The 12,406-nt window shown below is 50.9% G+C and overlaps 1 protein-coding gene and 1 long non-coding RNA gene across 5 annotated transcripts in view; one reads left to right on the top strand and one right to left on the bottom strand.

Moving 5' to 3' along the window:
• Positions 1-12,406, bottom strand: part of LOC135191541 (uncharacterized) — a 181,163-nt gene that overhangs the window by 40,459 nt on the left and 128,298 nt on the right. The gene's annotated exons all lie outside the window — the stretch shown is intronic.
• USP49 (ubiquitin specific peptidase 49) overlaps positions 1-12,406 on the top strand; it is a 37,763-nt gene that overhangs the window by 22,063 nt on the left and 3,294 nt on the right. For all 4 annotated transcript variants that reach the window (XM_064173954.1, XM_064173955.1, XM_064173956.1 and 1 more), the window contains exons 2-5: positions 2,979-3,123; positions 5,932-7,342; positions 8,643-8,847; positions 11,577-11,685. In XM_064173954.1, the coding sequence (XP_064030024.1) occupies positions 5,960-7,342; positions 8,643-8,847; positions 11,577-11,685 (1,697 nt within the window). In that variant the 5' untranslated portion in view covers positions 2,979-3,123; positions 5,932-5,959. The remainder of the gene's footprint in view (positions 1-2,978; positions 3,124-5,931; positions 7,343-8,642; positions 8,848-11,576; positions 11,686-12,406) is intronic.

Here is a 12,406-nt window from a genome sequence, read left to right as displayed (position 1 = left end):
AAAAAAGCAGTTGACAAAAGCCTTGTAATTTATATACTGACAGCCTCCTTCATTGTTAAACATGGTTCTTTAATGCACTGTATCTGCTGTGTGATTGATTCCCTTCTAGCCTGGTACCCAGCTGAAACTAGCAACATAGCAGCATTGTTTCTTTTGCCTTGGAAATGGAAGATAAATTCCACCTCCTTTGCAGATTTTGTGTCCTGAGCCCCTCGCAGAGCTGGGGAGCGACAGTGCTCGGAGGCTGTTTCGGTGGCCTGTAGCAAATGGTCTTTTTAAGGCCCCCTTTATTGTTCCCCAGCACGAAGCTCAGAGCTGCTGCTGGGACTCAAGGGTTAAATTCCCAATGCTGTCGCATATGGCAGTGAGCAGAATCACAGATGTTGATGATACAACATAATTAGTATTCTTTTATGTAAATGAAGGCTGTCAATGTTACCACAGTGTCTATACTCTTTCAAGCTGGAATCTGTGCCACTTGGTCTCACCAAGGCTAGACAAGATTATTCCACTATTTTCTAGCAACACTTGAGCAGAAGAATAAAGGAGAAAGAGAGGTAAAAAGGTCAGGGAGGAAAGGGAGAGGAAGGTGGGAATGGATGCTTCCAACTTGGAAGAAGGAGACCAGAGCAGTCCTTTGTTTAGTGCAGGATTGCATGGAGTTGTTGTGGTTGGCAAAGCCCTTTAAGCTCATCCAGTCCAACCATTCTCTAACTTTACCAAGGCTGGGACTGAACCATGGCCCTCAGTACCACATCTCTGCAGCTTTTAAATGCCACCAGGGATGGGGCTTCAGTCACCTCCCTGGGCAGACTGTGCCAAGTCTCAGAGAACCCTTTCAGGGAAGAATCTTCTAATCTCCAACCTAAACCTCACCTGCTGCAACCTGAGGCTGTTTCCTTGCATTCTATTGCTTGTTCCTTGGGAGAAGAGACCAACCCCCAGCTTGTTCCAGCCTCCTTTCAGACAGTTGCAGTTAGCAGTGAGGTTTTATGGAGTAAAGCTGGAGGTGGAGAGATTCAGATTAGATGTGAGGAGGAAGCTGTTGAGCAGGAGAGTGGTGAGAGGCTGGAATGGGTTGCCCAGGTTGGTGATTGAGGCCCCATGGCTGGAGGTGTTTGAGGCCAGGCTGGCTGAGGCTGTGTGCAGCCTGCTCTAGGGTAGGGTGTCCCTGGCCATGGCAGGAGGGTTGGGACTGGCTGCTCTTTGTGGTCCCTTCCAACCTTGACTGATTCTATGATTCTCCTCAGCCTCCTCTTCTCCAGGCTAAACAATCCAAATTCCCTGAGCTGCTCCTCACCAGCCCTGTTCTCCAGACCCTGTTCCTAAAAGCCATTTTCCTCAAGTGCCTTTCCAGGTCCTGGCAATGGGGGTAAATGAACAGAGCCCAAATGGGAGGTGTCAGTGAGGTTTTTTTAAACTGGTTTAAAGAACTCAAATGGTTCTTCAGACACTGCAGAATCACTCCGTGGAGCTGAATTCTGAAGTGGCCACTTGTGCTGTAATCAAAAGTCGAGCAGAGTTAAAGAACAGAAGGGCTTTGATAGTTGGGTTTTTTTTTTCCCCTTCCATCTTCAGCAGCAATGTCACAGGAAGAGAAGGTGGCAATTAAAGTCAATTTGCATAAGCCGGGGCCGGGGAGGGGGGGAGCACAAAAAAAACCTGTGTTCTTAGCCTGGTCAGCTAGGTTTTCTGCATATCACTCAAAGCAACTCTTCAGCACCAAACCTAAAGCTGGGGAGCAGGGGGAAGTGTGCTGTGGTCTTCCTCGTATTGAACTTTGCCTGTCATAAACCCATTTCTTTAAGTACTCTGCCTGCCAGATCTGACACTGCCTGTGACATCTGTAACCACTCTCTGCAGCTCACTGCTGTCCCTCCTATCACTGCTTTTGTGTTGTCTTCAAGTGCCGGAGCCGTAGATGTGTAAGCAAGTTAATTTAGTCTTTCATGGGTTATTGCTACAGCAGAGAGGTTCCTACAACCTTTGCTGCCTGGGGCAAAATGCAGGTTTTTCTCCTATTTTTCTTCCCTCCTTGGTTCTTATTTTGGTGCAGCTCACACTTGACAACTATTCATTACTTTATTTTTATTGCCTGAAAAATCAGCGAGGAATGACAGGGCTGGGAGAGTTGAGGCTGTTCAGCCTGAAGAAGAGAAGGCTTCAGAGAGACCTTAGAGCAGCCTTCCAGTACCTGAAGGGGGCTGCAGGAGAGCTGGGGAGGGGCTTTTGACAAGGGATTGTAGTGTTAGGATGACAGGGAATGGGTTGAAGCTTGAGGAGGGAAGATTTAGACTGGAAGTGGGGAAGTGGATTCTCGACAGAGTGGGGAGACACTGGAGCAGGCTACCTAGGGAGGTTCTGGATGTCACCTCCCTGGGGGTGTCCAAAGTCAGGTTAGATGAAGCCTTGAGCAGCCTGGGCTGGTGGGAGGTGTCCCTGCCTACGGCGGGGATTGGCACTGGATGAGCTTTAAGATCCTTTCCAACCCAAAATGTTCTGTGCATGAAATTTAATCCAGGACAGATTCCTTTTGTTTCCTTTTTTCCCCTCCATCCCTTCCTTCCTTCTTTCACCAAGTTACCAGAGCTGTTGAAGGTGAAGGTATCCCAGGAGCTGGATGTTTTCATTCCCTTCTCTTTTTAACCTTACAGTTGTTGTTTTTCCTCTGCCATATGTTAGGTCATCCACTCCAAAAGACATCCGAGGAAAAGGCTACAGGTGATCAGCAGATTCATAGGGCAGCAGAAAATGAAAGCAGAGAAACGAAATTCCAGAGTACCCCTTCCATGAGATGTGTCTTGCCATCAGTGTTTGGGTTCCTCAGTGCATTCCTGCTTTGACTTCCAGCTAATTCTGTTCCCTGTAACAACCTCGTAGCCCTTGCACTGAGGGGATTAATTGTGCTCAAAAGCAGCCCTGCCAGCACTCTGCGTTTGTTTCTGTGCATCACAAGAATATTCTCTCTCTCTCTCTAGGGCTTTGAAGCTGTGCTGCCTTACAACGAAGACTTCAGGAGTAATTAAATTCTCCCGGCACCGCCAGGGCTGCTTTGGCTGAGATGGGGCTGTTCCGTGCCCTGGATGCTGCGTGGAGGAGGAGAGGATGTTCAGAAATGACTCCGTGAGTAGCACGTGTGAGCAAGTGGGTGGGTCTGGGCTGTGTGTCAGTGTCCTGATCTCCTTCCAGGGGATCAGAGCGTTGGAGGGAGCTGTGGGAGGGAGAGCACAGCGCTGGCACTCTGAGTTTCACTGCTGCTCTTTGTATCTGCTGCAGAGCAGCTGGGCGCAGTGGAAGCTCTCTTTGCCTTCTGGTCCTTGTATCCCTGCTTTGATTTCTCCTCACTCACACTGTAGCAATTTTGGAAATCAGTTGCTTTTGCTGCTGATGTCTGTCTGGTCGTGCAAACATGGAATTACAGAATCATGGAATTGTTTGGGCTGGAAAGGACCTTTCAGATCAAGTCCTACCTTCTCTAACTCTGCCAAGGCTGGTGCTAAACCAACAGCTACATACAGGTGCAGATGTTCCTTCACGTTTACTACCATGTGCTGTTTCACATTTCAGTTTCATCCCCTGCTGATTTGTTTAGACCTTGAAATATCACAGTCCCAGCCTGGTGGGGGTTGGAAGGGACCTCTGCAGATGCTCCAGTCCAACCGCCCCTGCAGCAGGGCACACACAGCAGCTTGGCCAGGATCACAATGGTCAGGGTGGATTGGAGGCTCTCCAATCTGGGCAGTCTGCTCCAGGGCTCCAACACTCTCACTGCAGAGAAGTTTCTCCTTCTGTTCAGATAGAACCTCCTAGGTTCCAAATTGTGTCAATTGCCTCTTGTCCTATTGCTGGGCACCACTTAGAAGAGACTCCCCCTTCTCAGTTTGGAAGACTGTGGGAAATGAGCAAGCTGGAGGGTAGGACATAAAGCCCACAGGCTTGCAAGCACCTTGGGCATGACAATTATCTGCTATTTTCATGGCTGCTTTGAGAAGCAGTTAACCTCAGAGCTGTTCCTGATGACAGACATTCCAATTCCAAATTCATTTTGTGTGTATCAATTTCAGGAGGGCAACTAAAGATCAAATGCTGGTATGGACTGAATTCCTCTTCTCTTCCTTGGAAGTGAGCCAGTCAGGTTGAGCAAGGCTATGCTGGCAGCTGTCTTTAGCAGACTGATAGACAGTTTGATTTTGCAGGACTTGTCAGTCCAATGTCTTCTGCTAGTGCTGAAAAACGGCTTTGGAAAAAAAACCTGCTGCAGAAACAATGTTGTTGGTTGAGGGAAAACTGCAGTTGGGGTTGGCAAGATGCAGCATTGGTCTCTTCTCCCAAGGAGTCAGCGATAGGATGAGAAAAATGGGTTTGAGTTGTGCTAGGGGAGGTTTAGGTGGGACACTGGGAAAAACTTTTCTACTGAGAGAGTGGTGAGGGCTTGGAACAGGCTGCCCAGGGAGGTGGTGCAGTCACCATAGAATCATAGAATGGGCTGGGCTGGAAGAGACCTCTAGAGGTCATCTATTCCTGCCCCCTGCAGTCAGCAGGGACATCTCCACTAGCCCAGGTCACCCAAGGCCCAGTCAAGCCTCACCTTGAATGTCTCCAGGGAAAGGGCCTCAGCCACCTCTGTGGCCAACCTGTTCCAGTGCTCCAGCACCCCCATAGTAAAGAACTTGTTCCTAACACTCAGCCTACATCTGCTCTTCTCAAGCTTGAACCCATTGCCCTCATCCTGTCACTGCAGGCCTTTGTGAATAGCTTCTCTCCATCCTTCCTGTAGGCCCCCTCCAGGTACTGGCAGGCTGCTGTTAGGTCCCTGTGGACCCTCCTCCTCTCCAGACTGAACACCCTCAGCTCCCTCAGCCTGTCCTCATAGCAGAGCTGCCCCAACCCTCTGATCATTTCCATGGCCCTCCTCTGGACCCCCTCCATCATGTCCACATCCTTCCCTGGAGGTGTTCAAGGAGCTGTAGAGGTGATGCTCCAGGACATGTTTTAGTGATCCTGATAGCTGGGTTCTGGTTAGACTTGATAGTTTTACAGCTCTTTTCCAGCTGGATGTTAGGAGGAAGTTCTTTACAGAGAGAGTGAGTTGCCATTGGAATGGGCTGCCCAGGGAGGTGGTGGAGGCACCATCCTTGGAGGTGTTGAAGCCAAGCCTGAATGGGGCACTTAGTGCCATGGTCTGGTTGCTTGGCCAGGTCTGGGTGCTAGGTTGGGCTGGATGAGCTTGGAGGTCTTTTCCAAGCTGGTTAATCCTGTGATTCTTCTCTTGAGCTGCCCCCACCTCCCATGACAGCAGCAGTGGCAGGAGCAGAAGCCTCCCGAAGCACAGCAGCACGCAGAGCCCAGCTGGCTGCACACCACTGGGCCTCTTCCCTGGCTTCCTGATTTTTATCTCCTTCCTTTCAAAAAGCCAGAAACTGATGAGGGCAGGAGATAGCCCAGCCTGGCACAGCTCTCCCAGCGTGCCTTTGCCACCCTGCACCACCACCTGAGCTGCTGCTGGTGGCCTGAAGTTGCTCCCTGGCAGGCACTCTGCAGGCAGGTGCTGGCCAGTTCTACCCTCAGCCCTGGGGGAAGGTGCTTGGCTCCATCCACCTGCCCCAGAGCCTTGGTAAGCCCAATGTGTCCTTCAGCCACAGCAGCATCTCCAGCAAGGTTAGAGCTGTCTGCAGGTGTCCTGCCTGCCCCCTTCCTGCTTCATCTCACTGATGCAGCCTGAGTGAGTTCTCCACCTGCTTGGGGGCCCTGTCCAGGGCTCCCTCTTTCATCCTGCTCTTCCCTGCGGGAAGGGGCTTGGCTCATCCCTCTTCCAACCTGCTTGATTCTGTGATTCTGTGATTCCATGGCCGTGTTGCAGCTGGTGCAGAGGAGATGAATTTAGCTACCTCCAGCAGCTCTCAGACCTTTCCTTTCACTTTGCTTTCCCAGGTCAAAGCAGCGAAGACTTCTGTAAGACATGGATAGATGCAAACATGTTGGGCGGCTACGACTCGCCCAGGACCACTCTATCCTGAACCCCCAGAAGTGGCACTGCGTGGACTGCCAGACAACCGAATCCATCTGGGCCTGTCTGAAGTGCTCCCACGTGGCCTGTGGGAGGTACATCGAGGAGCATGCACTGAAACACTTTGAGGAAACCAGGCACCCCTTGGCCATGGAAGTCAACGACCTCTACGTCTTCTGTTACCTGTGTGAGGATTACGTCTTGAACGACAACCCGGAGGGGGATCTGAAGCTGCTGAGGAGTTCTCTGCTGGCCATTAAAAGTCAAAAGCGTGACCCGGCCGCGAGAAGCGGCAGGACCTTGCGCTCCATGGCTTTGGGAGAGGACCTCTGCAGCCATCCAAGGAGCCCTCAGGGACAGTCTCAGATGCTCACAGCTCTCTGGCACCGGCGCCAGTCCTTGCTGGGGAAGGCGCTGCGGACCTGGTTCGATAAGAGCTCCAGGGGCCAGCTCAAGTTAAAACAGAAGAGGCAAATGGAGGAGTTGGAGAAAAAGAAAGAGGCAGCCAGGCAGCGGCGGCAGGAGATGAAGAGACAGCTCCTGGAGGAGCTGGCAAACACTCCTCCCAGGAAGAGTGCCAGGCTGTTGTCTCACATGCACAGAGAGAACTTGATTCCAAGGAAATTCAGGGAGGTGGCCACCGCCTCCCCTACCTCAAGGCAGATGCAGAGCAGCAGGTTCAGGCAGTTCTATTCCATCCGGCGTAAGCCTCTGATGACTCCTGGGGTGACAGGGCTCAGGAACCTGGGGAACACCTGCTACATGAATTCCATTCTGCAAGTGCTCAGTCACCTCCAGAAGTTTAGAGAATGTTTTTTGACTCTTGATCTCTGTGAAACAGAAGAACTCTTAGCCAAAACTGTGAATGGGAGGTCCAGGATGCCCAGCAAATTGGCCAATGGGGCTGCTGCTAATGAGTCAGGGAAGGCTGACAGAGTGGGCTCCCATGGCACGCAGGGCTTGCCAGCTGGCTTGAACGGTGGCTCCTCCATAAGCAGGAGCTTAGAACTGATCCAGCCCAAGGAACCGAGTTCAAAGCACATCTCCCTCTGTCACGAATTGCACACCCTCTTCAGAGTCATGTGGTCTGGCAAGTGGGCCCTGGTGTCCCCTTTTGCCATGCTGCACTCTGTGTGGAGCCTGATCCCAGCGTTCCGAGGTTACGACCAGCAGGACGCTCAGGAATTTCTCTGCGAGCTGTTGGATAAAGTCCAGCAGGAGCTGGAGTCGGAAGGGACGAAGCGCAGGATCCTGATCCCTTTCTCCCAGAGGAAGCTCACCAAGCAGGTCCTGAAGGTGGTGAACACCATTTTCCACGGGCAGTTGCTTAGTCAGGTATGCGTTGGCGTTGGTGCAGGGATCTGTTGGAGCCCTTCACAACAAGGAGCAAAGGTTCCCTTCCTTGAGGAGCCCCCAGATTCATGGAATCCTGGAATGGTTTGGGTTGGAAAGGACCTTAAGGGTCATCTGGTTCTAACCCCTCTGCCACAAGCAGCAACATCTTCCACCAGACCAAGTTGCTCAAGGTCCCATTCAGGCTGGCCTTCAGCACCTCCAGGGGGGAGTCATCCACAACCTCCCTGAGCATCCTGTTCCAGTGTCTCTCCACCCTCACTGCCTAATATCCAATCTGCATCTGCCCTCCTCAAGCTTCAATCCGTTGCCCCTTGCCCTGTCACAACAAGCCCCTATAAAATCTCCCTTCCTTGCTTTCTTGTAGGCCCCCTTCAGGCACTGTAAGGCCACTATCAGGTCTCCCTTTATGCATAGGAGGAGCTGCTTAGGAGTCCCACCAGAGAAAGAAATCTGGGTTGCTGTGCAGCTTGTCTGCATTTTCAGTGCCTTGTAAATTCAGGTGACTTTTGCTGCCTCAGAATGAAATCTGCACCAGTGCAGAAGCTCTGAGCCCTTAGTTTTAACTTTGCACCATGGTTTTCAGGTGTCTTTGTAATTTATTTTGGCCTTCCTTGGGTTTGTTCTTGTGACTAGGAAGAATGGGATGAAGGAGAAGAGAGGGGAGTCGTGCTGGGAAAAGCAGCTCTTGGCTGTTGCACATCTCAGCAATATCCTATGACAGAATCAGCTGCATGCAAAAGATGAGTGAAAACATAAGGAACAGAAGTGGTCAGCAGGTTGAGAGAGGTGATTCTGCCCCTCTATTCTTTGCTCACCTAGAGTGCTGTGTTCAGCTCTGAGGTCTCCAACACAGATCTGAAAGGGACCTGCAGGAAGGCTGAGGAGAGACCATTTAGAAGGGTCTGTGGTGATAGGGCGAGAGGCAATGGTTTGAAACTGGAGCAGGGCAGAGACATCAGGAGGAAGTTCTGCACAACGAGGGTGGTGAGACACTGCACAAGCTGCCCAGGGATATGGCTGAGGAAACACTAAAGGTCAGACTCGATGTGTTCCTGAGCAGCCTGCTCTAGCTGAAGGTGTCCCTGCTGCCTGCAGGGAGCTTGGACAAGCTGACCTTGGAGGGTCCTTTCCAACCCACTGCAATCTGTGTGCATCTTTTATGGCCACGAATCTGCCCTGCCTTTGGCACATAAACTTGCTGTGTGGATGTGGCTGCAAATGCCAATCTGCAGCTGTGCCTGTCCATAACTTTATTTGTGGATGCACATTTCCTTCCCAGGTCACCTGCATAACATGCAACTACAAATCCAACACCGTTGAGCCCTTCTGGGATCTTTCCCTGGAATTCCCCGAGCGCTATCACTCCATGGAGAAAGGGATCATCCCAGTTAACCAGACAGAGTGCATGCTGACAGAAATGTTGGCCAAGTTCACCGAAACTGAAGCTCTGGAGGGGAGGATCTATGCCTGTGACCAGTGCAACAGTAAGTCAACTGCTGCTGCTGGCTCTGCTCCTAGCAGCACCTCCTGGTTTAGTGCCTGAGAGCCTTCTGCCTGCCTGAAAACATCTCCTGTGGCTGTCTGTACAGGACAGCTCTGGTATTCCTCACTGCTCATGCTGCTTGCTTCCTCTTCTTGGGAATTTCTGCTTCTTTGGCCACCAGTTGGAATCCTAGAATCACAGAATGTGTTAGGTTGGAAGGGGACTTTGAAGCTTATCCAGTCCAACTCGCCTGCAGTCAGCAGGGACATTCCCAACTAGAGCAGGTTGCTCAGAGCCCCAGACAAGCTGACCTGGAGTGGTTCTAAGGATAGGGCATCTCCCACCTCTCTATGGGGTGCAAAGGAGTCTCACCACCTTTAATGTATCAAATTTCTTCTTTCTCTCCAGTGTGATTCTCCCTCTTCTAATTTCAAGCCATGTCCCTTTGTCATGTCACAACAGGCCCTGCTTAAAAGTCTGTCCCCAGCTTTCTGACAGCTCCCTCTAAGTACTGAAGGGCTGCAGTAAGGTCTTCCCTGAGCCTTCTCTTTGCCAGGCTGCACAACCTCAACTCTCCCAGCCTGGCCTCAGAAGTGCTCCAGCCCTCCTAGTATTTCTCTGCCCTCCTCTGGCCCTGCTCCAACAGATCCATGTCCTTGTTATGCCAAGGGCTCCAGAGCTGGACATGTCATTTCTCTCTCATCTCTACCATTCAGCAGCACAATTTCCTGAGTGGCTTATACAGCACTGCTCAGAACTGCTCTTGCTGCTTGTGTTGGAGGGGAAGGCATCTTCAGGAATGTTTTTGGGGAAAAAGGGTTGGATTTAGAGCCCAAATAAGGAACCTCATCCCTTATGGCTTATCATCTCTGCGTGGCAGGGAAGGGTTTGTGACAGGTTATCCATATGCTGCTTGCTCTCCCTGGAATCCTTGCAGCAGAAATCACAAAGGCAGAGGTCTGGAGCTCTGCTGCCAGGTCAGAGTTTGCATCTCTCTGTAGGCATTTTGTCAAGGAGCAATGACCTGGCACTGTGCTGGCAACCTGAGGTTAATGTGTTACCTGCTCTGTGAATGCAGATGCTTTGCTGGGCTCAGCTAGAGGATGGCTTCTGCTTCCCTGCAGCAGGTCTGAGCATAAGATCAGGCCTCCAAATAATTTCAGCCTTGTGTATAATCAGGCAGCTCAGCTAGTCTGAGGAGCTGCCTTTGCCTTTTTTTTCCAGGCAGGAATTTATGGCAAATGGTCATTCCCTCAGGAAGAAAATGCCAAGAGTTTGCCTTCCCTCCCAACTAAGCAGCTGAAGGAGCAAATCTTTTTAGAGAGCTGTCCTCTGTCAGCTTGCTAAGCTGTTACCAAGCATCTCCACAGAGCACTAGGAAACAATCATTGAGTAGATGTGCTTGAAACAAAGCCAAATAGAATCTGAACAGATCCTGATTCACCAGTAACCTTCACAAAGTGTTGGTATGGATGAGCACAGCTTCATCCTAACTCTCTTTTCTTTCATTCTGTGTGAAAGCCCTAAATTTGCACAGCTACTCCAGGGCTAAATGGCTAAAGAAACATTAACCAGCTGAAAGAAAAAGCCAGGGGGGAAGCAACCAGCCTGTGTCTAGGTGCCAAAAACTACCGTGGGCACTGCTTGTCAGAGGTGATGGAGGAGGACCAACCCATCTGTTCTGAGCTGGGGCAGTGAGGTGCAGAAATCTAATTAACAGGTACACTTCTTGGGAGCTCTGACAGCCACCTGTCTGCCTCCTGCTATGGCTGCATGCTCAGTGTCCTGGAAAGAGTAATCAGTGGAAAGAGTGAAGCTCTTTCTTTTCATCCTTTCCAGTTTGGGTTTGGGCAGACAGAAAGCCTCTGAGAGATGGAACTCAGCTGGGAGTATTTTCCTCTGACTGTATTAAGCTTGTTGTGCTAGGGCTGCTTGCTGCTGTGTGCCTCCTGCTAGTGGGGTAAGGGGATCAAAGTAGCAGAGAGAATACAGTGTCAGGTGGTGTTGTTTCTGCACTGGTAGTGCACCTCTTGAATCAAAGAATGGTAGGGGTTGGAAGGGACCTCTGGTCCTTCCCCCCTGGCAGAGTAGCATCACCCAAGGCAGGTCATACAGGAACACATCCAGATGGGTTAGAAAGTCTTCAGAGAAGGAGACTCCACAACCTCTCTGGGCAGCCTTCTTCAGGGCTTTGTCACCCTAAGTCTAAAGAAGTTTCTCCTTATGTTGAGGTTGAACCTCCTGTGTTCTAGCTTGTACCCCTTGTTCCTTGGGCACCACTGAAAAGAGCCTGGCACCTTCATCTTGACACCCACCCCTCAGATCTTTGTATTCACTGATCAGATCCCCTCTCAGCTTTTCTTCTCCAGACTAAACAGCTCCAGGGCTCTCAGTCTTAAAAACAGTCCTGGCCTCAGCTCAACATTTCTGCTCTGTTTCTCAGAGCAAAATGCCAGCATGAGCAGCTCCAAGCTGCCATCTGATTGTGTGATTCTGTCACAGAGTGGAAAGGTTTTAAAAGGACTTCTGAAGGGCTGAGTTTGGATCCTAGAGAAGTTCCTGCTCTGGGAAAGCATTTGTAAGGAATGTTTGCCTGTGTGTCCATCCTGACTGCACATGAGCTGGACAGCTGGGGGCAAAGAGCTCAGAATATGCTCTTTACCCCTTCTGGAAATGAACTGAACCCTGCCAGCTTTGCCTTATTCTTTTATCCTTTCTTTTTTTTGGTAGGCAAACGGCGAAAGTCTTCTCCTAAACCTCTTGCTCTGAGTGAAGCTAAGAAGCAGTTAATGATCTACAGACTACCTCAGGTCCTCCGGCTGCACCTTAAACGATTCAGGTGAGTGGGGCACACTTTGTGGTGGCAGGGAAGGGACCTGGCTCTGGCTTTTGGAAGGAGGTGGCTAGTGTGGACCTGCAACTTGTCTCAGGGTAATGCCTTCTCCCCTCTCTCAGGTGATAGAAGGAGAGGAAATGGCCTGAAGTTGTGTCAGGGGAGGGTTAGCTTGGAGAGGAGGAAAAATTCTTTACTGTGAGAGTGGTGAAGGGATTGGAACAGGCTGCTCAGGGAGGTGGTGGAGATCCTTGGAAAGTGTTCAATAAACATGTGGCCATGACACCTGTGGGCATAGTTTAGTGGCCATGGATTGATGGTTGGGCTGGGTGATCTTAGAGGTCTCTTCCAACCAAACACTTCTATGATTCTATGTGTGTAAATGTTTTACCCACACTGGACAGGTGAGGCCTTCTCAGAGTACTACTTGGGTTATAACCAGTAGCTTGTTTGTGGCATGAGCCAGCAGTGTGCCCAGGTGGCCAAGAGAGCCAGGGGCGTCCTGGCCTGCATCAGGAATGGTGTGGCCAGCAGGAGCAGGGAGGTCATTCTGCCCCTGTACTCTGCACTGCTTAGACCACACCTTGAGTGCTGTGTTCAGTTCTGGGCCCCCCAGTTTAGGAGGGACATTGAGATGCTTGAGCGTGTCCAGAGAAGGGCAACGAGGCTGGGGAGAGGCCTTGAGCACAGCCCTACGAGGAGAGGCTGAGGGAGCTGGGATTGGTTA

This window comes from Pogoniulus pusillus, chromosome 39 (assembly GCF_015220805.1).
Source record: "Pogoniulus pusillus isolate bPogPus1 chromosome 39, bPogPus1.pri, whole genome shotgun sequence".
Lineage (NCBI taxonomy): Eukaryota > Metazoa > Chordata > Aves > Piciformes > Lybiidae > Pogoniulus > Pogoniulus pusillus.
The sequence above is the reverse complement of the archived record's forward strand: the minus strand, read 5'-3'. Positions and strand labels throughout refer to the sequence as shown.